The sequence below is a fragment of the Podarcis muralis genome, chromosome 3 (assembly GCF_964188315.1).
Source record: "Podarcis muralis chromosome 3, rPodMur119.hap1.1, whole genome shotgun sequence".
Classification (NCBI taxonomy): domain Eukaryota; kingdom Metazoa; phylum Chordata; class Lepidosauria; order Squamata; family Lacertidae; genus Podarcis; species Podarcis muralis.
Window position 1 is genome coordinate 47,122,101 of NC_135657.1, and position 26,411 is coordinate 47,148,511.

A 26,411-nucleotide genomic window follows, 5' to 3' on the forward strand; every position below is an offset into this window, starting at 1 on the left:
TTTTGTGGTGTTGGTGTAATATGGTTCCCTGAGGCTGGAACCAGAGAAGCCATGCTGCCACATACTGATATCTTATCTACATGCTGACACTGAAATTTCAGAACTGTCTTTGCAGGTGCCACCCTGTAGAGTGATTGACAATGACACAGCAGATGACCAAGGCTTGCCAGCCCATGGCAAATACTTCCTTACCCTTCAAGAAAGGGAATCTGTCTTTAAAGAGCTAGACAGCATTTTGGACACTTCCTGCTCATTGTTCCTATGGTTCTGTTTTTAATACCACTTTGATCCTACTTTCCTTTTATCCTAAAATAAACCAGAGTTTGCAGGTAAGTACATTCTGAGTTGATATATATGGTTAGAAATACACCCAGTTCAACATACAATTTGCAGAAACCTTCAGAAGAATTTTTTTTAAAGTCTTTATATAAAAACAGTGAAGCATCTATCTAGATTTTAATTACACTAAGCACCATCAGTTTGCTTTTAAAAAAAAAACAAGAAACCATTGGTTATTGCTTTAAATAATTTTCCTCTTTAGAATTAACAAGAATTTCTTCTCACTTTGCAACACTAAATGAATATAGTTGGAAAAGCTATTATGACATCCTTTGATTTCAATTATCACTATTATATGGAATGCCAATGGGTATATGCAGCCCTCATTTCATTTAGCAAAATTTTGCTATTAGTTTAAACTCCAACTTAGTGCCCCCCCCCCCAAATGTAATTTGGGAGAGGAGGGATGTTTTACAAATTACATGGAACAAAGTACACCAGTTCTTCAGGGCTGTTCCAGATAATGCTGTAAGGGCCACGTCATACATTTAAAGCACTATTATGCCACTTTTGAGAGTCAAAAGATTCCTGGGAACTGTAGTTTGCTAAGGGTACTGAAAGTTGTTAGAAGACCCATGTTCTCCTCTCAGAGCTACAATTCCAGGAGCTCCCTGGAAGGATAAAAATGTGGTAGAATATCACTTGAAATGCATGGTGTGGATGTGACTCTTGTGTGGTAGAAACATTAATGTCCTGCTACATAGCAAATCCATTCATGTGCAATAACATTTGCACTGCATCCCAGCAGCTGCAGTGTTGTATTGCTTGGGAAATGTAATAATACTCATCACTCTCCTATGGTCATAAGTGGTCTCTGGTTGAGTGGTTGTGCAAGTGTCCCAGACACCAAACTGGATGCATGTGTGGCAAAAGCCATCCCTCTTTGTGTACATTGTTTTGAGGAGTCCTGACACTTAGGGTATCTGGCATTCTTCATTTGCTGGGTTTGGTATTCCTGCTTTCACATACTGGAGTGCACACCACACCCCCAATGCAACCCTGTCCCTAAACTGGGGGCGGACAGGAAACTGCAGTCCTCCAGATGTTGTTGAACCTCACGCCTTCCGGGATCACTGGCCATGCTGCCTAGGGCTGACGGGAATCAGAGTCCAACTATGGATAGCAATAGCTTCCCTACCTCTGAACAAAAAGGCCATCACTGAACAGCAACATGTTGTATCACTGGCAGTGCAATTAAGGCTAGCCACTGGCAACAGCCACTGCTCTTTAGAACAGGCACTTGTGACTTCTGAACGCGCAGATCTCCACATTACATTGTCAGGCATGGGCAAAACTAGAAAGGAGTGCACAAGCAGATTGCTACAGCTTTGCTGCATAAGTCTCACCCTTGGTGCATCTGTTCAGACACATCAGTTTGGAACTGTCACATCAAAGAGTGCATGGGATACAAGGCTTCAAAAACTGTTTCCAGATCTGACCCAGTGAACATGCAAGTTACAATACTTGTTAGGCAAGTCTTTCAGGGTCTCCCCCTCCCCATATCCAATAATTGATTTAGTTGTTATTAGTTATGCAGAGATGGGAAGAATCCTTGAGGCCTCCTAAGACAGTATTCAGCTCTTTAAATCAACCCTTTTGAATGAAGCTCTCTCCCCCTGCCCGCCCCGCCGAGTCTTCCTGTTCATTATTCCTCTAAGTCTTCCTTTCCCGGACACCAGCTGCCACCAAGGAAGTCGACAGCAGCATCTTCCTCTGCCTTCTTAGCGGGCTGGAGCTGCACCAACATGGCCTGGAGAGTTTCCTTCACCATCTGGATCTCTCTCTGTAGAGACTGTATATGCTTTATTAAGGAATAAATTGAAAGGTAATTGGCAGCTCCTTTCCTCTCTCTGAGTTATTTAATAAGTTGTTGTTGTGCTGTGCACAACAGATGGGCATTGCTAGCTAATTGCAGCGTCAAGTTCATCCAAATTGCTTGGATTAAATATTAATACATATTTCACACTTGCTTATGCCCCCCTCCTCATCCTGTCTTTTTGGGCCTGTGGGCAACAAACAGCATTTTTTGCTTGAGGGGTATGAAGTGAGCAGCAATTTGTGTGCGCACGCACATATGTAAGCGTGAGTGGCTGTTGTAAATCCCCATGTGTTACACAAAGAGAATACCACAGTCACTATTCAGAGGGAATAATCTTAGATCTCAGCTTGAGAGGAATATAAATGAACATAGAGAGCGCTTTTTTTTGTCTCTGTGCCAAACCTTCAGGTCACTGATGGCAATTCTCACTAACATGAGAACAGATTCCCTCCCCAAGTTCACATTCACACTGCCCTCACATCTATCAGAGTCTGAAATGCATCCTCTCCCTCTCTCATACACGGCATCCTCCATAAAGTGAAAAACCACCCCATGACCGAGGAATAAAAAACAGAACACAAGTTTCCGCTCTGGTCCTAGATGACTTTACTTGAAAGTAAACTACTCTCAACAGAGCTTAAGGGAGCTGAGCCTTGCAGCCTTACCCATAAAGCCAGGCCTGGAATTACTTCCTCTACAGCCCCAACTCTGCAGCTGGGTCAGTCTTATACAAAATGCACAAAATGACTCATATTAATGCCACAGCCTTTCATTCTGGAACACAATGGAAACAGGACCTAAAAACTAACCTAATTAGTTCAGCAAGGGAACAATCAAGTAAGAGCTATTTTACATTTCAAACATGGAAGATAATGATAATATATTATGAAACCACACTTCACAGAACATTAAAGTGTCTTGGTTCAGAGCCAAATGTTTAAAAACTCCCTACACAGGGAGAGGGCAAAGTACAAGCTGACACTGATGTGCTTCCTCGCTTTTTATGTTTTTGGGGGCTCATGATCTATTAGGAAATGCTGCCATACCCAAGAACAATGTCAAGATGAAAATACATCCTTAGGTTATGAAGTAGATAAATAAAAAATCGTTTTTCTTTGGGGGTGAGGGGAGTAACTAAAGGGGATCATGGGAAAGTTATGCAAATACCTTCAATGCCAGACTGTCACACATACCAATTTGAAAAGCCTTTTGGCAGCTTCTGATTCTTTCAAAGCTTCCTCAAGATTTCATCTTTTTCTGTAATTTACATACATTCACTGTGATGTTTGACTCTCTCTTCTTCTTTTTTACTTTATGGGGAACTAATGTTAGTGTAAAAGGATAAGATCAATTTCTGCTCACATTTTTACACCGTCTTTTTCAGTCTAAAGGCAAGACCCAGAGAAGATGCTGAACAAATACCTTTTGTGCTAAAACCATGTACCAAGGATAAGTAAACAGACCCCTCATATAAGGGTGGACCACTGTTAAAAGTTGCCAGTGCTCTTTTCCACCTGCCCACCCTTCCTTCATTACACCTCAGAGATACAGGCATTGCCAGAGGCATAGTGTGTGGGGGGAGGGTGTTGTGGGTGCCATGGCCCCAGATGCAATTTTGAGATGGGGTGTAAACAGGCACCCCCACAACAGGTTCCTTCATTGGAGCCTGGCTCTGTGTCAGGAGTTGCACCTTGGCTGCAGTGCTTGTGCCTGGCGCAGCTCCGCCCCCCAGGTCAGGCCTGACCCAGGGGAGGAGAGCAGGCGAGTGGGTGCCAGTGCTGCCAACCACCCTCCTCGGCTGTGACACAACTTGCACCTGGGGGCAGCAGCTGTGAACATGGGGTTACCTCCTTAAGTTTAGTTATAGTGGAGTGGGAGAGCCGAAAACAACGCCAATATATTTCACATCTGACAACCAATGTGCTGCTTTGGTTTCAGACAGTACGTGGGTAGACGAGTCTAAAAAGCCCGGATCACAAATTTTCATAGTCCTCTATGGAGGTTCATTTCCCAGAAGTAATGTATTTTGCATTAACTCTGGAAATTTATACTCGGATCTGACCAAACTAAGCTCCTTAGAGCAAAATACACACCAGGATTACATCCTCCCTCACAAAAAAACCCCATAAAACCATAGAATCATAAAATTGTGGAGTTGGAAGGGATGCCCAAAGGCCATCTAGTCCAACCCCTGCAAATATGACCATAAAACCTTCATATCCCCCCTGTTTGATTTAACTGCATCAAACATGAAAGAAAAGAAAATACTCAGAGTGTAGTTCATGTTTCAGAAGAGAAAAACACCCCTCCCACTGTATATAGGTCTCATGATTCACACTGTCACTAAAGAAAAAAATTATAGATAAACTGTCTCATCTGGGCCAGAGTGTTACATATAATCATGTGCAAGAAATATCAGCCACAGTAACAAATGTACTGTTTTATGAAATACTCCTTTTCACACCCTGCAAAAACTGGCACCAGAGTCAGGGGTCATCAGTTAGTACCTCCTGACTCTGAGGCCAGTTGGTGTGGAAGAAATCCCTGGGAGAGTAAGGGAGGTTTGTACCATAGGATGTCTGGCTGGTTTGCTTATGTCTCCACTGGCATTTCAAACTGACTATTAAAACCATTAACACAAACTTATTTTTGCAGGGTGTGAAAAAGTGTATTTTATGCAGACAGAATTCAAATAGCCAACCCACTTTCTTGCAGCAAAAATAGCATTATATCTCAAACTATTACATGCCCTCAAATTGTCTGTCAAGCCATAACTGCTAATTAAGACCCCAAATGACTGTGAAATTGCAATATAAAAATCCATTTAATTTTACTGGGAATGCTAAGTCTTTCCTGTTAGTAAAGTAACACCTCTCATCAAGTCCTCAGACACCAGCAATGCGTCACCTCTTGCCTTTGGTTCTTCCAATTAACAATTCAGATTGTTTTCATTTGCTTGCCACTGATTAACAGCCATTGGCTCTTTTGTGGGTTTGCTTCACTATGGTATTTCTTGTTCAACAAATCCATCAGATGCAGAGATATACACAAGTTTTACTTTTACTGACCAAACTTATACCTGTCTACTTAGATGCAAGTCCCTTAGAGTTCAATACTCCCAGGGAAGTGGATATAGGAGTGAGCTTTAATTTGCCTGCTTGTGCTCCCATTCATCCGTCAAATGCAAAACCTCCTGCTTAATATTTGCTTTGAGAAGTTACAATATTAAATAAAAATCCCTTGTGGGTCTGTGTAAATATTCAGTGCTAAGCATTAGTGCTGGTTTCTGACTCCATTTGTGTTGTGTGTGCTATTTAGGCCCTACTAGCAGGCTGGTTGGTTCCAGTATTCTGTGCCATAAAAATGTATAATGAAAAACAATGGCATCTGGGATTTATTTCTTCTAATAGAAGTTTAATTATTAATCAAAGCCGCAATGTGTGTTTAAATATTGGCAGAACCGCCTTCTTGACAGCACCAGGAAGTTAGATCTCCCAGAAGCAGCCTTCTCTCTCTCTCTCTCTCTCTCTTTCTCTCTTTTCATTAGAAGCATACCAGCTGCAATTTTCAACGCAAAGTACTTGTACCTATCCTTGCAGGTTTTTGGAAGATCATGCACCTGGGCACCCATTTAGCCCTTGGTTAAAGGTTTGTCTACTTTAATGGGCAATTTAGAAATTAAAATATCTGGGAATTAGTTTAGGTGACACTAGAACTATTGCTAAGAGCCATTTCAGGCATGATTTTTGCTGTTCATTTTACACATTTAACTGCTTGTGCAAGTGATCTGTCAGTGTGTGAACAGTTTAATACTGGCAGATGGCACTCTCAGAACTCTGCAGATCAACTTCCAAGGCCAGGTTGCATTCTGAAACAGGAAACTCCTGCTCATGGAAATGGATCCGCTGAACTCTAAGTCCCCTCCTCTTGTGTTAGGAAAGGACATAACATGACAATACCCTTCTATTCCATTTGGAACGTTTTAACTTATTTTACAATTGACATTGCTTTACTTGTTTTTATAACGACATATTCTATTGTTGTTATGACCCGTCCCGGGAACTTATGGTGAAGGGCAGGTACAAAATCTAATAAATAAACATGCAAACCACTTGGAAGCCTTTGCATAATACAAATAAGCATGAGGAAGCTTTGTCATCAGCCATCCTGACTGCCCTACACAAGTCGCCTCCTGTCTTTTCCCTGCATCTGTTTGAATGGGGTTCTTGCTACTCCTACTGTAGCAGATCCAATCCATTTGGCCAAGGAATAGACTGAGGGAAGATGATGCCATTATGTTATTATGGTGCCTGAATCGGAGACTGCCTGGGGGCCTAGCATAAGCTGCTCCGAGTTTCTCAAAGGAGGAGCAGGATGTATCAGTGTAATAAATAAACTGTGCAGCATGGGCTCAAAACAGTTGTGTAAACTGGGATTTAATTCTGTTGGATCTGGCTGGAGTTTTTACCATGGTATTTTAGGATCCACTAGATACTACAAGAGAGACACAGTTATTGCTGCTCCCTGTGTCTTTCTTTCTCTCCAGGGTAGCATGTGGTTTTACAACCAACCGTTTGGAAGCAGGGGGTGGGTAAATGCACAGCACAATGTTGTTGCATCCCATGTTGGATAAAACAAGACATTACTGGAGAGAAAAAAGGATAGAGGCACAGAGAAGTGGCAAGTAGACCTTTGGTAGAGTTGTTTGCAGGTTCCTTATTTTTTTGAATATTGCAGTCTGTCATGAACCTTTCAAGCTGGCTTTGAATACAAAGCCGAATTAGCAACAAAAAAGGCCATCTTTTCCTGCTCAGTTTCCTGATTATACTTTTTCCGCCTCCTCCTCTTGCTTTGTTTATTCAACCCCATATTTCTGTCTGCCTCCAGTTTAAGCAGCATATGCATTTGTGGACATCATGCAGAAGAATTGTGGAAGAAAAAGGCAGAAGTGATTTTTAACTTTGTGCCTTTCCATTTATGTAGACATGACAGATTCAGCAAGCTTAAACCAGATGCCAGTTGGCATAAGCAGCCTTTTACACAATTTATGTTTCCTCATTCAAGGGATTTCATCTGGAAGACAACCAAATGCCCATCTTGCTAGGGTTATTTGTACTATACACAGTTAAACTGCAGGGCAATGTGCCATGCTAAGTACTCACTGGATATTTTAAGGGGAAAATATGTTTGTTTCCAAGATATGCATCTCCTGTTTTGGCTGTAGATGATAATTCACTAAAATTGGTTTAGCAAATTACTTTTGTAAGTGGAGATCGCTGGGTTTTTCACACATCTGTTGGAGCAAGTGGAGGGAAGACTGGGATCACAGGTGCCAATTCCATTCACGGAATATGGACATATAACTGTAGGCATGTATGGTTCTTACCATGTGATCAGGAACCATCACAAAGTGGTAGAGCATCTGCTTTGCATCCAGAAGGTCCCAAGTTCAATTCCGGGGAGCTCCAGGTAGGGCTTGAAAAGATCCCTGCTTGAAACCCTGGGCAGTCACTGCTGGTCAGTGTCAAAAATGCTGAGCTAAATGGACCAATGGTCTGACTCACTATAAGGCAGCTTCCATGTTTCCATGTTCCTAAAAGCAGTGGGCCATCAGAAGACCCCAAAATGTAAAATATCTGTACATGCAGTGCCAAATCAAATCCTGTAGAGGCCCCCAGGCAGTCGAAATCTGGGGGGGACGGGTAACACCCACCTCGCATTGAAGTAAAAATGGTTGCTTGTAATTTTCTTTCAAGATCAAATCAATATTATTTTGATCTGTTGTCACAGGGCCCCTAAAAGGCCTGGGGCCCATAGGCCAGTGCCTACTGTGCCTGTTTGGTAATCTGGCGCTGTGTACTTGCCTGGCTGAACTCATGGAGGTTAGTCGCAGCAGCAGCATTGCTCTTCCATATGTTCAGCTGAATATGTGGCAAACAATTATGTCCCCTCAGAAGTCTTCTGTGGTGGTATTCCAGTGCTTTTCCCCCCAGGAGGTACTCAAGGGTATGCAGTACCAGAACCGCTTTAAAAAAAAATGTGGCACTTACAGCTCATGGTGAGTACCAGCACCTATTTTTCTAGAAAAAAAACCACTGGGTATTACAAACATTATAAGACAGATTGTTTTAATATATGCCATAGGTTTGGAGGAATGATCTGTCTGGATGATAACTGTGAGTCCCTTCAAAACCTATGATCATATTCTTGTGATGTTAAACTCCATGAGGAAACTTGTTGAATCGGTCAGGCAAGTCTTTTTGTAAGGCCTTAGCTGGCCAACAGCATCTAATAGAGTGAGCTCGGTTGCCATAGTGACAACTAAATGATGATGTTCTTTAGGATGGGGCGTAGGCATTTCCTCCACCTCCCTCACCTGACTGGATGCCACATCATCCTAGGATGGAGAATAATAGGCCAAGGGGGGCATGTGTGAGTTTGGCTGATGCTGGAAGTTAGAGACAGAGACATGTCTCAGTCTGAACTGGACCCAAAGCTGAGTTTGGGGTTTTCCTGGAAACGTGATGAGGCAAGATCTGCTGGAGGTGTTAATGCTGTGAGTGCCTCCATCTATGCTGTGTGTGTGTGTGTGTGTGTGTGTGTTTAGAACCATATGTCCTAAATATACCACAGTCTCCATTGACCTTCAGTCCATGAAAGCCAAATCCTGGGAGACACCCTGGAGACTCTTGCTGCTTGGAGATTGGAGTATATGCAACAATAGTTTGAGGGTGCTGATATCAGTACTTAAATCACTCTAAATTGAAATTAAACTTTACATCACCAAGAATGTACATTCGGTTTCTATTCTGCTTTTTCTTTCTATTAACCATTGGCACAAATTGCACTGAAGAGGCTCAGATGCACTTTTCATGGTATGTACAGGGGGAAAGTCTCAAAACAACATCTGTTCAGTCTGACCTAATTTTAGATCAAGCCAATGACAAGACTCCTCTCAGTTTCAGCGAGTGCTAGATAAATGGTCCTGTCACTATTCTCTGAGGGCGCATCTGCACTGGACTGTTCCCTAATATGCAGTTGGCAATTTAACACTGAAGCGGATGCTTGGAAAGATACACATTTTTTAAAAAAAATGCGGGGGGGGGATATGGGAAGCTTGGTGCAGCCGGCACTTGCCCCACTATTACCCCCAAATATAGGACAGATAGGAAGAGAATACTAGTATATCTTTATACACAACATAAGGTGCACCAAACTTTGTCAAGAGCAGGGGTGGCTGTGGAGCTTCAAAGCCCTCAAGTGTAGAGCTTTCCTCCCTTTGTGATGCTGGTGAGAGAAGAGCAGAGGAGCTGTCCTTGAGATGAGCCAAGAAGCCAGGTGGCGAAGCAGCTGGCCTCTCCCCACAGAATGAACCCTGCGGGAGGCATGAAGCATCCGCACCCTACCTAGCCAGGCTTGTAACTTCCCACAACAAAGGAAGGCCAATACGAGACCCTATTCTGATAAAGCAGGCACCTAACATGTGCACCCTCCTCCCTGAATGGTGCTGTGGGTTAAACCACAGAGCCTAGGACTTGGCGATCAGAAGGTCGAAGGTTTGAATCCCCGCAACGGGGTGAGCTCCCGTTGCTCGGTCCCTGCCCCTGCCAACCTAGCAGTTCAAAAGCACGTCAAAGTGCAAGTAGATAAATACTGGCGGGAAGGTAAACGGCCTTTCCGTGCGCTGCTCTGGTTCGCCATAAGTGGTTTAGTCATGCTGGCCACATGACCCGGAAGCTGTACGCCGGCTCCCTCGGCCAATAAAGCAAGATGAGCGCCGCAACCCCAGAGTCGGTCATGACTGGACCTAATGGTCAGGGGTCCCTTTACCTTTACTGACCCTTGAGGACCAGTGAATGGGAATTGGCTATCTTTGTAGCCCCTCCCTGGTGTGAATTAAGGGACCTCTCCCTGCAGATGCTAATCTCTGTCCAAGGATTGACTGAAAGTCTAACATTATGCCCTGCAGTGGCTCTGAAGAATCCAGTTCCAAATAACTTTCCAAATTTTGCTCCTTATGGATTTCCTCTCTAGGTTCTGGGATGTACTACCTGGCTACAAGTAGAGGTGATGCAAGTGGTAGTCCAATAGCACCTGAAAAGCCACAGGTTCCCATGTCTCTGGTATAGTGGATGGAACTTACGAGCTGACAGAAGATATTGATATGGAGCAAGATTTGCTGGGATTCATTGCTCTGCATGAGCTAATCTCATTTCCTCAAAAAGACTTTCATAGGTGCACTTTCAGTGGACAAACCTGCAGCACCTGTTTGTGTTCAAGCTCCATTATCTAGTCTCATAGCCTGACCTGGAACTCATCCTCCCTTAGTCCAGAGTGGAAGGAGATTGGTGGATATCCCACAAGGTTCCCAATAAATCACCCGTCGGTCCAAGTCATCATGGTTGAATTACTGATTATTATTTCCTAGTTCAGGTTTCCAGAGAACAAAGTTCTATTATAACCTAGTTCTCTTAAGTAGGATTCACACAATGCTAATTTCAGGACTGTGCTGATAAAAGCTAATTCTTTAGCTGGAGCATCAAAGGCAGACTATCAAAAAAAGGATATGAACAAGGTCTTCATCATAGCCGCAGAGCGCTGTTTGAAGTTGATCTTCCAGGTGCAGCAGCTTCTCACTTATTTTTTCACATTTGTCGTCAAGTTCTGCTGTAAGTATATGAAATTCCTACAAGAAGGGGGGGGAAATATTACAAGAAAGTGTTTGCGTTTTTGGCTGCACATTAGCATCCTTGAATATCATATTAAATCGGGGTACAATATTTTGTTACGCAGGAACAAACTCAGCAACTGACCTTTCACTTTAAATTCATGCCTGCCATAGCCATGTATAAAGTAGGGAGTGTGGGGCCTATTCTAAGGACAAAAGTAATCCTTCTCTTTAATTTCTGTTACTGTTCATTTTTTAAGTAAACAGCTTGACTACTGATAATGCACAGTTAAGAATCAGCATGGGTGGGATGGGAAGCAACACGTATCCATCAGGGTACCAATTTAGACTACAGTGGTACCTCGGGTTAAGTACTTAATTCGTTCCAGAGGTCTGTTCTTAACCTGAAACTGTTCTTAACCTGAAGCACCACTTTAGCTAATGGGGTCTCCTGCTGCTGCCGTGCCGCCGGAGCACGATTTCTGTTCTCATCCTGAAGCAAAGTTCTTAACCCGAGGTACTATTTCTGGGTTAGTGGAGTCTGTAACCTGAAGCCTATGTAACCCGAGGTACCACTGTACTGTGATGTGCAGTATGTGGACTTTAGGGCTGGACTGCAACAAATGAAACCTAGTTAGTCTCATCACAACCTGATGATTATCAATTTGTGATGAGGTGAGGATAGGATTTTTCACTGGTGGGGTTACTGAAATATGAGTGGTCCCAATTTGTACTGGCATTCCAATGGCTTTTGAAGAGTGCCTGTTTACACAGACATTCTCTTCACCTGAGTCTCTCATTTCAATTGCTATGCTGTTTTAATTGGATTGTTTTGCTGCACATTTTAATCATGGTGCTTTATATTTGAATGGAATTGTTTTGTTGTGTATTTTACTTATTTCATAGTTTAACAATGTTGTGCAATTAGTTTTAATGCTTTGTAAGCCACTTAGAAGTGGCCTAGGCATTAAGCAGTCTATGAATTAAACATTCTTATAAATAAATAAATAATAGACAGACAGACAGACAGACAGACAGACAGACAGACAGACAGATAGAAGGAAGAGATAGGCATCTTCATACTCTGCTGAAAATATCAATAGACACAAGCAAGATTTTCAGCAGTCTAATTCCCACAAATGGATTCTGTACAACTTTACAATAATCCCATTTGCCCAGATGCTTCGTTGCAAAACTTTACAGAAAATAATAAGTTTACACCAGGGATCAATATGCCATAAGCTTTTAAAACCACAGGCAGCCATACTAAGCGATGCCATATATTGGCTATAAATGTCCTTGTGGCTGTATGGATGAAGAGCAAGTCATCCATCAAGCTGTTAGATTGTTATTCAATACCCAGCAGGATCCTGCATATCTTAGGGAGAGAAAAAACACCTGAGCAATTTACAAGATTGGAAAGCTATTAGAAAATACCTTAGTGACCCGCATACAAGAAGACAGGGCAACAACATTAAAAAAACCCACTTTTATTTACTATCTGGCAGGCTTGCAGGGAGATCAGTCACAAAATTATTTATTTTCTTTGCACTGAAGAGTCCTTAAAGTCCTGATTACCAACTGGCGCATCTATCTGAAGAAAACAATTTTATTCTAGATGCTCACTATTCTTTTTTCTTTTTTGAAGTTAAAGATTTGGATGGGGTCATCTTCTTAACTGGGAGTGAGTTTTGCTGCACAGTATGAAATAAGGAGAGTGATTATCCAAATGGTCACATATTTATGACAGGCTGTATCCAAATTTATTCTTTATTTATTGCATTTATATCCCATCATTCCTCCAAGGAGCTCAAGGTGGCACACGTGATTCTTCTTCCTCACTATTTTATCCTCACAACAACCCTGTGAGGTAGGTTAACCTGAGAGACTGACTGACCCAAGGTCACCCATGAAGTTTCATGGCTAAGCAGGGATTTCAATGCTGGTTTCCCAGGTCCTAGTCCAACACTGAACCGCTACATCACACTGGCTCTCTTTGAACGAACTAACTGATTTTGGTTGGGGAAACTTCCAGTTATAGCACATAAACTCATAAATGCACATCCAAATTCATGAATGAAAGTGATGAAAAACATCTTCCCTAAAACTAACCTGCCTATTGAGATTAAGCAGGTCACTTTTGGGCAACATTCTTGTTTAGATAAGCCTACCCAGATGCTTGGAAAGTTGTGGTAATTTTAATCTGTATTATTGTTTTAATTTTTGTGAGTTTTAAAGTATGGCTGTAAATTTTGCTTGGTTTTATTGTCTTATCTTTCTGTAAACTGGTTTGAGGTTTGTTTGCATAAATCTCATGAAATAAATAATAACAACCACTCGGCAAACTTCGTCCAAGTAGAACAATCACAGTTCAAATCACGAGCTGATGCCACAATAAACATGTGAGTCTTTAAAGTGCAACGTGGACTCTGTTGTTTTTGCTACAACAGGGTAACACTCAGGCAATTCAAAACACATAGAGGGGGTGTTTTCTATAAGAAGATGAAAAAAGTTGTAACTTCAAAGTGCTGGTTTATTGAGTAGCTTAGCTGAATCTGATTAAAGTGCCCTGCCATTAATATATTAGGCTATAGGTCAGATTCCTGCTGTGACCATGCAAGAGACTTCACAAGGCTGATTTGAAAACAGGTGGTGTGGAAATTAAGTGATTTTTAAATCCTCTGCCATCCTCAGCAATAAAGCTGAGGCAAAATGCATGCCCACCAAAACAGAACAAAAAATATCAGTATTTGAGAATAGTCCCTAAACTTGAGACTAATATAAGATATCTACCATTCTAAAAGATTAATTCAAGTACCGTGGTTCTGCTACCTTGCTTTTCCTGTGCTTTCCCTGCTCCTCCTGTATCCTATTGGCTTTCTGCTTTTGTACTAAGCAGTGTGAGTCTCACAACCATGGGGCTGTTCTAACATTGCATTTTGCTACTTGTATTGTGAAAACAGCCCAAGATGCAAATCTTTGTAATGTGGGTGGGAGCTGTTGGTTATCAGTCTAAGAAGTGCAAAGGGCTGAGAATCTCCTGAGAATTTTTTTCTATAGCTGCATCTAAGGCAGGGGTAGGCAACCTAAGGCCCGTGGGCCGGATGCAGCCCAATCGCCTTTTCAATCCGGCCCACAGACGGTCCAGGAATCAGCGTGTTTTTACATGAGTAGAATGTATCCTTTTATTTTAAATGCATCTCTGGGTTATTTGTGGGGCCTGCCTGGTGTTTTTACATGAGTGGAATGTGTGCTTTTATTTAAAATGCATCTCTGGGTTATTTGTGGGGCATAGGAAGTCGTTCATCCCCCCCCCCAATATATTCCAGCCCACCACATGGTCTGAGGGACAGTGGACCGGCCCACGGCTGAAAAAGGCTGCTGACCTCTGATCTAAGGCTTGTGCCTGTGGCTATTTATCCAAATGGAACCAATAAGAAAAACCAATATGGTGCAGGGTTTAGCAAATCAGTGTCATGCATTTATATCAACTGTGGCAGTCATACACTGTCTGCATTTTCCTAATCTGGCAAGCTCACAGATAAGGTCAGAGTACAAAATGTACACAGGTACCATTTGGTTGGCATAAAACAAAACAAAATAAACCTCCTCCATGGATGATAGCCACCCTATATGGGCACACCTTTAGAAGGAAAAATGCATATTAATGTCTTGATGAGCAAATCTATGGAATCCAGCTTTCTTCTACTATTGTTGGCATTCAGAGGTAGGGAAAAGACTCCTTTCTACAGCCAGCCAAACATTGTGACGCATCTTAAGGACACTTCCTGCCCTTGCTTGCTGCTCATCTTGCTTCTTGCTGGCGAGAAGACATTCTCTAAATAATTACCATTTTGATTAATTTCTGTTACCGGATTTGAGATCCTGACATTAATTGTAAGAATCTGCAGGCCTGGTAGGTTCCAGAATGTCATTCAGTAGAACTGAATTTCACTGCACACAAGCACAGGTGCTAGGTTCTGGAAGAGCCATGCTGGAACCTAGAAACTAGAGTTCTTTGCTAAAGAAAACCTACATTCAAATCCCTATACCATTACATTTTCTGGATGGTCTGGGGCAAGTCAATACCTCTCAGCCTAACGTACTGCACACAGAAATGACTGAGGGAAAATATGAATCTGAGTACACTAGTGGAACCCTGTGATATAAAAGTAGCACCGTTTGTTTTGTCTCTCTTTTGAGTTTTGGGGGTTACATGTTGTTGCTTTCTGATCAGGATTAGTGCAGAACAAGGAATTGTGCAAGATTCCTGCTCTTGCTTGGTTGGTTCTCTTCCCTCTTTTTACCTTAAAAGTCAATTTTTAGTTCCTTTTTAGATGATGATGATGATGATGTTGATGATGACATCTTGTATTGCTGGTTTGCTGTGGGTTTTAAACTTGCTGGGTTGATGGTCTTGTTCCCTGCACTTAGTTAAACTACAGAACTTGCTCCCACAGGAAGCAATGATGGCTACCATCATCAACTCAGATGGCTTTAGAATAGCATTAGACAAATTTCTGATAATGCTATCAGTGGCTACTAGCCATGATGGCTATGCTGTGCCTCTACAGGTGGAGGCAGCAAGCTTCAGATTACCAGTTGTCGGAAACCACAGTGTACTGTTGCGCTTAGATCCTACTTGCAGGTTTCCCACAGGCACCTGGTTGGCCATTGTGAGAACAGGATGCTGGACTAGATGGGCCATGGGCCTGATCCAGCAGGCTGTTCATAACTAAGAAACTGCCATGGTATATGAATAGCAGATTTTTTAAAAAATGTTATTTTTAAATAGAACTGTTACATAAACTGCAGGTGGGAGGTGCTATCTTAGAAAAGGCAAGTGCCCCATCTTTCTTATGTAGAAGATGGTGCTTTCTATGAAACACACATGCATCATTTAAAACCAAAACCCAGACAATGTTTTTCCCCCATCCAGAATGACTGTTTACAGCCATTGCCGCTGGCTGGTGCTGATGGGTGTTGTAGTCCAGGACATCTGGAAGGGATCAGCAACAGCTGGCTTTAGTAATTTACACAGATGTAATCAAAAGTCGTACAATTAACTGGGTAACACCTCTAATAAAAAGGTGGTTGTTTCACACAAATTCAGAATCTCACCATTTTCTCTAAATAATAAAAAAAGTGATAGTAAAAGGATAGTGGCTCATTTTAACTTTAAAAAAATGGAGAGAAATGCCTCTCAGCATCTTCCTTGCCTATTAATGTCACTGCTAATATTTTTATCTGACACATATATGGAAGCAGGCAAAACACTGCCAGTGACACAGAAACTATTTTAAACACTTCCTGGTTGGAATGCTGCTTGGCGGCCACTGAGAAGCATGGAGTGTGTCTCTGGTAAGGAAGAAGAGATTGGCCCCTTGCCTCCAAGCTCAATGCATTAACCAGACTGCAACGCTGGAGCTGGCAGGTTGGCCCACTGCTGCAAGCAACTATCTGTCGCTCTGGAAGCAGTTCCAATCTTGTTCAGTTCATTAAAAAAATATTTCTGTGCTGACAGCATTTTGGGGAAGCTGGAAGCGGCTTGCTAGGGGGGAGTCTGGCTTGCCACGAGAAAGCTGAGAATTTGATTTTATGGGAAGTCTAGCTTCCAGTGGCCTGGGTTTGACAAAGTATTCTCCTTTCTACTATAAACTGCAGGCAACCACTGGGAGATTTTTGCTGGTGACAACAGCAAGATGCTCTCTGCTTCCCACTGTGAAGTGGGCATTCCCATTTTTTTCTTTTTCACGTGCAGCATATGCTGCCTCTGATGAGAAACAATCTCAATGATCTCCACGGCATTTTCCTAAAATGACTATTTGTAATTCTGCCATTAGCATAATATATAATGGGACACTTACGCAGCTTGCATGCCTATTCAAAGCAGCTTCTCAGTTGCAAAGGCCTACCCCTATTTTTTATCTTTCCTTTAATTCTTTCTTTCTGTGCTCAAACTAGATGCAGGTAATCAAACACCCTGCTCCAAAGTACTAAAAATTTGGTGCAAATGTCAAGTTTCCAAAATGCTTGGTTTCCTGGCAAGAGTGGTGGGAAGAAGGAAAGGCAGGGAAGGGCAAGGGAACATGTTTATGTGTGGAGTGTTATGCCACACATTTCTTTCTTGGATGAATCACAACTGAGGTTTAAGGAACTTCTGCTTTAAATACGAGGCTCAGATAAGTTTTAACTGGAAGCATTTCCACATTTTCCCCTTTCCAGACTTCATCATGTTTTGCTTTAAGGAATGTTACAGCTTGATTTATCAAAGAAGCACAGTTCTCCAAACAGAAAACTCTGTAAACTCCCCCGTTTTTTCACTGGTATATTCTATGCCCAAAGTAAAAATGTTAACCAAAGCACAAAAGCATTTCTGTCACAAGGTTGTGTATTTGGATCTTCAAAAAGTTTGTTGATGTCACCAATTTATTCAGTTATTCTGTCCATATACCATATATAATGAGCAGGACGATTTTGTGAATAGAATTTTTTTAGTGGTTCATTTAAGAAATTTCCATTCAGATCCTGTCTTTATCTGTGGCCAGAAACAATAATACATTAAGTGGACTAGCTGCATAAGAATTCATCAACCTATATTGTGGTTCAGATTTAACCTTAAGAAGTTCTGCTTTGTTATGAGAAGTGCTTTAGATAGATGAGGATGTTTCTACAAGTTCATAATATCAGTGGTGACCTTCTCTTTGACTCTGCTGAAACATCCTTGTGACTCTTAGTTCAGTGCTGCATGTACCGCTGTTTGACAGTCTGATTTGTTTTGTGGTATAGTGACATGATAGGTCCCTTTAGGCTCCTGAGCTGTCCTGCTGTTTTCTGTGAGCACCACAGATGGGTACCAGTTTTGCTGGGCAGGTTTGATTTTTTTTTGTCTCGGAGACCATATGTTACCTCCCCTGTTACCTTACGCCACCCTGCTCCCTTGGCAAGTGCCAGTGGCAGATAGCTGGACACCATCCACAAACTGTTGTTATCATTCTTTTCCAATAACAGGTGTTTCTATTATCTTGCTGCTTATGAGACTGTGGCGACAACTCCCTTGAGCTTCAGCAGGCTTCATGAGCACATTTATGTCATCACAGAAGCAAGGTACACTGTTTCTCTTCTATTCACTTTCTGACACAATTGAAAAACCCTTACCTTAAAAGTGTTTCTGTCCTATTATATTTTTCCACGTTGTACGTGAATGAGCCACTGTTCACATGGGTAGGCGATCAGATTGGGTAATGGGGAAGTTGTGAATTTATATTCTGCCAGTCAGCTAAAATTTGTATTGCTCAATGAAAGAGTTATTTCATATTGACACTCCTGTGTCTCCCAAGAATCAGTGAAATTAATATTATCCTGATGGGCAAACTGCTAACTCGGTATGGGGTTTTTTAGCATTTGTGAATTTAGGTAACAAGGTCCATGTTCATTCACACTGAAGTCAAGGGGATTTAAGCAACCTATTTATTGTTTTCATCTGCTTCTCCATGACTCAAGGTGGCTTTATGGCACATTCAAATGTACAAAAATAAAAGCAATTTAGCAAAACCAATAAAGAGACAATTAGTGCAGTGTTTCCCAACCTTTTTTGGGCAAAGGCACACTTGTTTCATGAAAAAAATCTCGAGGCACACCACCATTACAGCCCCGTGACGTCAGCGCGCAGCGTCACGCCGGGAGGGACGCACGAAAGTGTAAGATTCAATTTTTTCCCCTCCCCCTTGCCTTCCTTCTGTGCCAACCGCCAAAAAGCCAAGAATCGCGGGACCGCCGGCGGAGGGGGGGAGGGCGAGCGGAGGCAGCGGCGAGCCCCGTTCCTCCCCATCCGCCCCATTCCGTGCAAGGAGCGCGAACAGGTGTGAGAAGGGGGTCAAACCTGCGGGTCGGCACCGGGGAACCTCCAAGCTTTGGGGGTGGGGGGGAGGAGGCAGCAAAGCGAGGCAGGAAGGAGAGCGCGGCTTGGCGAAGTACTCGGCGGCGAAGGCCAGCAGGTCCGGCGGCCGGTGCCGCAGCACCTCCACCGTGTAGCCCTGCAGCAGCTCAGTCAGACCCGGCGGGATCTCGATGCTCATCTTGTAGCCGAGGCGCGCGGGAGACTCAACGGACGGGCCCGGGAGAGAGAGAGAGAGAGAGAGAGAGAGAGAGAGAGAGAGACACGACGGAGAGAGAGCGGGAGTCCCTGCTCGCCGTCGCCACCGCTACAACTACTGTGGCGGTTGGTCGTGGTCGCCGCCGCCGCCGCCGCCCACCTCTATCTATCTCTCCCCCTCAGCTTTCTACGCGGGCCTCGAGCCGGAGGTGGGGGGTGGCCGCCGCCGCTTTCTCCGCCTCCACGTCCTGCCTCCTCCCCCTCGAGCCCTCCGTCAGCCCTGAGGTAACCGCCGCGCTCACGCCGCCGCTCTCTGACACGCGAGAAAGAGAAAGGAACGGAGCGGCGGGGTAGTCGGGGGAAGGAGGGGCCGGAATGGAAGCGCGAGGCGAGCTGCGCATGCCCAGCAGGAAGCGGCGGAGAACGCCACAGAGAGAGAGAGAGAAGCAAGGGAGGGCGGGGAGTGGGCGGGAACACGCTTCATGCGTCACAATAACGGACAAGAGGCGCTCGAGGGATAGATTAGGACCTAATTTGACTTTTACAAAAAAAAAAAAATATCTTTCGAATTTTCCCCACGGCACACCAGGCAACATCTCGCGGCACACTAGTGTGCCGCGGAACAGTGGTTGGGAAACACTGAATTAGTGGCAAACACCACTAATTTCAACAACAGCTGCAAATAGGGTGTATATTTTGATCTAGTATGAGAAATGCATGCTACTGTGGAAGTAAAATATTGCACACATACACTGATCTCCAGATCAACCTTAATCATCCTACATCTGGTGAATCTCAATATGCAAAAAAAATGCCATTGCAAATCTGTATGATTCTTATGTTTATCATCTAACAATCCAATGCATACAACAGAATATGCCTCACTTATTTTTCTCAGTCTACTTCCTTCTTTCAGACCTATTTGAGGTCTAAGCTAATCTTTTCAAACCACTTACTCCAAATTAATCTCAACGTCAATGGGACAATGCAGGAATAAGAGAGAGCTATGGCTGAAGTCTGTAAAATCTAATCTCTTTGTTTATGAAAACATCTTGTTGAAAGCAATGTATGTCACCCTGTTCCAAAGGGGTATCACGCACATAATCAAAATGGGGACACAACAAAACCAATTAAGAAATACCAACTTGCACCATTCATCCAGTATTACTGTCATTGGGACAAAGAAGGCACTCAAAGAAAAAAATCATATTAAAATCTGATTCCCATCTGAAGTTTCTAGATGTCAACATTGGCACCAAGATAGAAGTGATGGTGGTGGGCAAGAAGAGCACCTTCAAAGAAGTAACTGGGTCAGGTGTTCAGAGCTGTTGTTGCCAGTTTGGCTAAATACGGTAACTGTGGTGATGCCTCTGTGGATCCTGCTAATCCCCCAGGACAGTGGATCTCAAAGGGTGTGGCAGGAAAGGATGTCAGGTGTGGCAGGAAGATTCAAGGACAATCAAAGAAACATTTAAACATTTCAGTGTTGTATAGTACAGTATCAAAATATATATATTATTATTTTTTGCAGAATATATATTTTCAAAATCAAGCACTACTTGATTTGTTTCTTATCAATTAAAAATTGAGTGTGGTGTGAGCAAATTTTTATTCTGAAAGTATGGCCCAAAGAAGAGAGTTTGAGAACCAGGCCAACAAGGATCAACATAGTGGTTTGGCAGCAGTGATGTAGTGAGCATTTTATCCCTTTATGTAAGATTAATGTCACAATCCTGCACGGGCTCTAGGGAAGCCGAAAGAGAAGCAGCTGAGGAGATGAGGTAAAGAGTACAAAACAAGCAGGGATAGGTGGGCAGGCATCAGTTCTGGGGGTGGGCAGTTGGACTATCTTACTTCATAGAATTGTATAGTTGGAAGGGACCCATCCACCTTGGCACTATGGTAATATCCTCAACCCATCATATCACATGGGATTTTTCCAGGATTTTTAACCCTCTTTTTCTACCTCTGTAAAATTATATTTAAATTCCCAGGTGCATCTGCACAGAGCAACCACTGCCACCACCCCATTTTCAAGGCACAGAATGTTTTAAAATATGTTAGCAAGGACTATCTTTCAACACCTGCTGCTAGTTTGTTCTGTCAAGGAAAAAGGCACTCCTAGATACAAAATCCCCAATCAGGCCTTTTTAAAAACTAGGATATCTTGGGCAGGCCCCTTCATAAATTAAGGATGAAGAACTAATAACCTGTTTAGAAATAACTCTTCTGAAAAAGAAGTGGTTTATTATAGGAGCAATCAAAATAGGGTAAAAATAGCAAAATATTTTTTAGGCAGACACCTTACTTCATTTTCCTGGTTTGAAAATAGTACTAAGGAGGACTGAAGATTTATATATGGGTTCTAAAAATTATTTGTTAAAAGCTGTTTCAAAAGATGATATCCAACATCAGTCATGCTCACAAGGAGGTGCACTGATTTCAATGAGTTTGCTCGGAGTATGATTAAGGGATGTCACCAGAATCTCCTAGACGGTTTTGAATATAAGGTTTCTCAGCTCTCCAACCTAGGCAAATGCTGACCAACAAACGTAAGAACAGAAGGAACAGAAGAGTAAGATTCCCAAACACTCCTCTTTTTAAGAACCTATGGCTTTCAGTATTGGACAAGCAATATCCATCCATCCCATAATAGGCAGGGTTTGTGAAAAGCCAACCAGGGAATTCAACTTTCTTAACAGAGTCATGCTTCCACCTCCAGATTCCTGGGCCAATTTGAGCTAGACAAGGTCGGAATAATGTCATGCACTTAAGCTGTGAAAACTGATTTAACATGTGAAATGGAATTTCAGAAGGGGAGACAGAGAGACAGACAACACACAAACCCTCATTCCAGTTCTGACAGACTGGTTTACAGCCTTTGCCAATTCCTAAAATGGAATTTGGGCTATATAAGACAGCAGAGCTATTCCAAATGAATGCAGGGCCACAACAGGCTGCATTTTGTCTGTTTGGTTGGTTTCCTAATGCTTGTCTGGGGATGTCTTGAAAGAAAACTTTCCTGCATTTCTAGCAGTGTTTCATGAACCTCATAACTGTATGCTAAAACACTGAGAAGATGGGAATGCAATGGAAATGGGCCAGAAGATTTCTATAAACCACAAGTCTGTTTAAGGGTTAATCCTATTGATTCCTTCCATCATGAAGATGTACTGCTGCTCATGAAAGCAGGGGACCCTGCTTTTACAAATATGAGGCCCAGAATTTAGAATACGATTCCTAGGCATTTCAACTAGACTAAATTAGAAAAAAGAAACCTAGACCAGCGCATAACTCCAACTTGTAAGTAACAGAAATAGTTATATTCCAAGCTGCTTAAAGTACTGAAAGTTTCCAATCCCCTTTTCCTTTCCTGTGTTTATTTTTAGCACACATGGCAGAAGTAAATCAAGAAAAGAGAAATTAAATGCATCCCAATGATAAAGTCAAAAAGGTACAATTGTGATGGTGGTACCTGACATCCAGCAGGCTTTCAGGGTCGTGAGAAAAAGTGGTAATGATAGCAGTCTATCTGTGATGTAACTTTGAGAGCAGTCTAGCTTTCCAGTGGTTCTCAGTGCACTGCTATGCAAGTCAAGTGCCTTCTTACCAAATCCCTCTACAATACAGGATTACGGGTACTGAAATCATATTTAGATACTGACCTTCACTAATGCTCAATGTTGACATTTAAGCAAGCAATAAATGTAGCACCAATTATTTGGTGTTCTATAAATATGAAATTTAATTAAAGTAAAAATAAAAGTGCAAGGATTTTTTAAATGCTTTGCCCTTTATACCCTGTGTATCAAGTCCCTGGACTAAGGGCTATTTTAATCTACAGGAATGTGCCATAGTCTGCTGACAAAAGCACTACAACTAGCTAATAGCCACTAAGCACTGCAATATGCAATGCAGTTTTCTTTGAAGAAGGAATGGCAGTCATGTCAAAGCCTTTAAGAGACGCCAGGCCTGCTTGAGCCCATGTTTCAGGAACTGAAAATGCATTTCCACCATTCTGTCCTAAAAAAGCCAGCTATGGAAGTGCTGATTCTTCTGTGGCATGTGGCTTACTTCATTCAGTTGTTAGAATCATTTTAATAAACTATGTGTTAGACTGTAAGAAATGTGAACTTTTTTTTTTCAGTACAGTAACATGAAAATTAAAAAGACAATCTGACAGGGCAGCAAAAAACCCCAAAAAAACTCCACTAAGCAGGTGGAAACGTCACTCAGATACAGTGGACAGACTTTTTGGCACCATATGGACTGCTGTTGTGTAAATTGCTTAAATTATAAGGAGTAGATTACAATTAAGAAGCAGTTTTCCAAGTAGGTTAAGACACAGAGATATTGGAATAAAGGCGGTGCAAGACTATAAGCCAACACTATGCAGTATCATGCTTCATTGTGAAATCCAAAATTCATAATGGGAAAACCCCACATAGTAACAGAGTGCTATGAAAATATTGACAAATTGAAAGTAAAATCTCATAGAACATCTATAATTGTAAGAATATCCTATACACAAAGAAATATGTTTGGTTTAAGGGAAGAGCTGAGGCTCTTACAAATTCACACATGCAACAAAAACAATGTAATTGCAAATTAAGGCTCTTGTCTTAACTTCCGAGTTATGCAAGCAGCAAAACTATTGGACAATTTCACATACTCCATTTCCTTAGAACTTGGAAGTACTTTCAAGCAGCATGGAGAGGTAAAGTTTAGCTAAGCGCCTGGATCAGCAAATCCCCCCCGCCACTTCATGTTTTACAGCACTGGGGAAGCACCAGAGGAGTAAGGGTCATCCTTCTTATTTATCATTCATTATGATTTGTGCTCATGATGGTATCAGGGTGACCAGACTGCTTCGTTTGCAATAAGTACATGTCCCATAGTTTCCTGCTAAGATCCTGTGACCTTTCATAACACAAATGTGGTGGGGGGTAGTTTGCTATTGTTGTTGAATAGTGTGAGAGTGCCTTTCCTGATGGAATAAATGTTGTGACACTAGAGAAGCATCACAGAACAACTAATAAAGTGGAATGGTGTGTGGATGTTTCAGATTGATTCCACTACTGGTGTCGCAGAATAAACCTGCAACAAAAGAAAATGGAGGGGCTACAAGACTTCTTCCTCCCAGTGCTAAAACACACTAATATTTGGAGTTGGATGCTCAGTAAGTTGTACATCCAGCCCAAGGTTTTTGCCATAACACAGGGCTGGAGTTAAATTGGGAAGAGGAATGTCTCAGGCAAAGCATGACATCACACCTATTGGCACACATTTCTCCAGCTTTGTCCATTTCATTCCACCAGACTCAAGCAAAGTGGCAGCAGTAGGGCAATGGGGCAGCCACTTCAACAAACCTTGGCTACAGGTCATGGTTTAGGAGAAGAGAGGTTGAGCACAGCCTCACATTTGGATGGCATGCTATGTTTGGCTTAGTTGCCATGTCAATGCTGAGCTAGAAGGACCTGGAAATAGCAAAGCGGTTGTGATTGCATCCCTGGTTTGGCTTAGCATTATGTGTGAATGATATACCTAATATTCCTTCTCTGCCTTTTCTCTAGGTTTTCTATCCAGGGACAGATGTATTTTAAGCATTTCCTCTGTTCCACTGCAGGTTCAATGGAAAGTGCCTTTTAACAATATTTACGTGCAAAATAACAGCAGGAGGTCAACTTTACATTGTCGTGGTTTATGCATTCATTTCCTCATAATCTGTTGCACATGCCCTTTACGGCTAGCAAAATGGGCACATTCCTCCTCATTTCTCAGGTATTTCTTGTACTGCATTGCTAGAGGCAGGGTGAGGATGGTAAGGAGTCAAAACATTTCTCACCAGGCTGTAAAATATTTAGACAAAACATGAATATTTTATGGCCACGAAATCACAAAGTTCTTGTGCAGATTCCTGGAAACATCTGCTTATAGCACTGCACTGAAAAGAACCAAGCAGAATATCAAGGGTTTTTACAACAGGGATAGTTAATTATACTGAATATATTTAGGATATTAATCATGGACGGGGGAAAATGTTAACAGCAACTAAATGTCATCTATACGAGACATTTTGTACTCAGAAACAGATTCCTTAGTACAAAATATAATACTGAATTAGTTATGGCAGGTTCCCTCGGGTATAAACTGTGGGTTTTCCTTTCAAAATGCATGCAGTCTAGAAAAGGTGGGACGGTGGTTGCTGGTGTTTATTATAAAAGGGATTTTATTTATTTATCTTCATAACAAATAAGATAGTGTGTTGTGTGCTTTTGTACATTAGCAAGAAGCAAGAATTTAATGGTCAAAACCATAATCAAAACAAGGAAATCATCATGGGAACAACAATGCCACAGACAAATAAATAATATATAAATATACTGCCATAAAGGCATTTTGATTGTATAATTATGAAATCAGTAAAGGACATATAAGGAGAAAATAATAGGAATAGTCCTAGTATTGGATTAATGTGCATGTAGAATCGGGTTGTTTCACAGGCCTACCTTAAAATTAGTCTCACAAAGTGCGGAGGCGTTAAGATGATACTACTACATAGAGTTGGAAAGTAAGTTCATTATTATTCCTAGTAGCACAAGAGAAGATTACTAGCTGAGTATTTGATTTTATACAGGAGAGCTGGCGATGGAGGCATGTAATTGTTGCCACTGTCATCACCACCACCAATGGGCAGTTTGTGGGGTTTATTGCTGGTTGCTTTTTGTTTTTAATTCTCTGTGTATTTCTCTTTTACAGGCTACATTACGTATAATGTAATTACGTTTTAGATAAGCTAGAGGAAAATGGAATAGAAATATGAGTAATACTGAACATTCAATACAAGTGAAACTAAAAGGATTATGGTCTGTGCAAGTAAATAGACTGATATGGGACAAATGCTACACAATAAATTTATACATTCCCATAGAAAGTTAAAGCAACTGGGTGATAGCCAACTACCGTAAGCCATGCTCACAGTGGACCCATTGAAATCCAAGGATTTAGGTATATGCATTCATCTTAATATATCTACTCTGAGTATGACTAATGTTGGATATCACTCATTAGTACAGCACCCACAATAGAAAGTTACAAGCTTTCCAAGTAGGAATAAAATATATTCTAGGTGGCATATAAAGACAATAAATTAATATAAATGTAACAGCCAGTATCCTAAAAGAACTAGGAACAATAGGCATTGGCTTGTACAATATATTAGGTCCATTATCAAATTATATATAAAGTAGAATATGTTTCTTTTCGTGATCAATCTTCTCCGAGAAAGGAAGATTAAATTTTAATCAAAGCTGAATGGAAAACTAATTTTACATGAGAAAACCTCAATTAAAACCGTCTTCCCTGAAAATAGCTTCCAGTTTACAATGTTTGGTCCAGGTAATGAAGTAAACATCTGGAAATTGAAAGGATATTAAGTAGTCATTGGAAGTATAATTAAAGTACTAAATTAAAGAACAGCTAACTTCTAT

At 41.8% G+C, this 26,411-nt stretch overlaps 1 protein-coding gene across 1 annotated transcript in view; it reads right to left on the bottom strand.

Annotated features, from left to right (window-relative positions):
* Window positions 1-334: 334 nt before the first annotated feature.
* DISC1 (DISC1 scaffold protein) overlaps window positions 335-26,411 on the bottom strand; it is a 153,637-nt gene continuing 127,560 nt past the window's right edge. Inside the window, 2 exon segments of the mRNA XM_077925795.1 lie at window positions 335-2,132; window positions 10,726-10,844. Of these exon segments, the coding sequence (XP_077781921.1) occupies window positions 1,985-2,132; window positions 10,726-10,844 (267 nt within the window). The 3' untranslated portion in view covers window positions 335-1,984.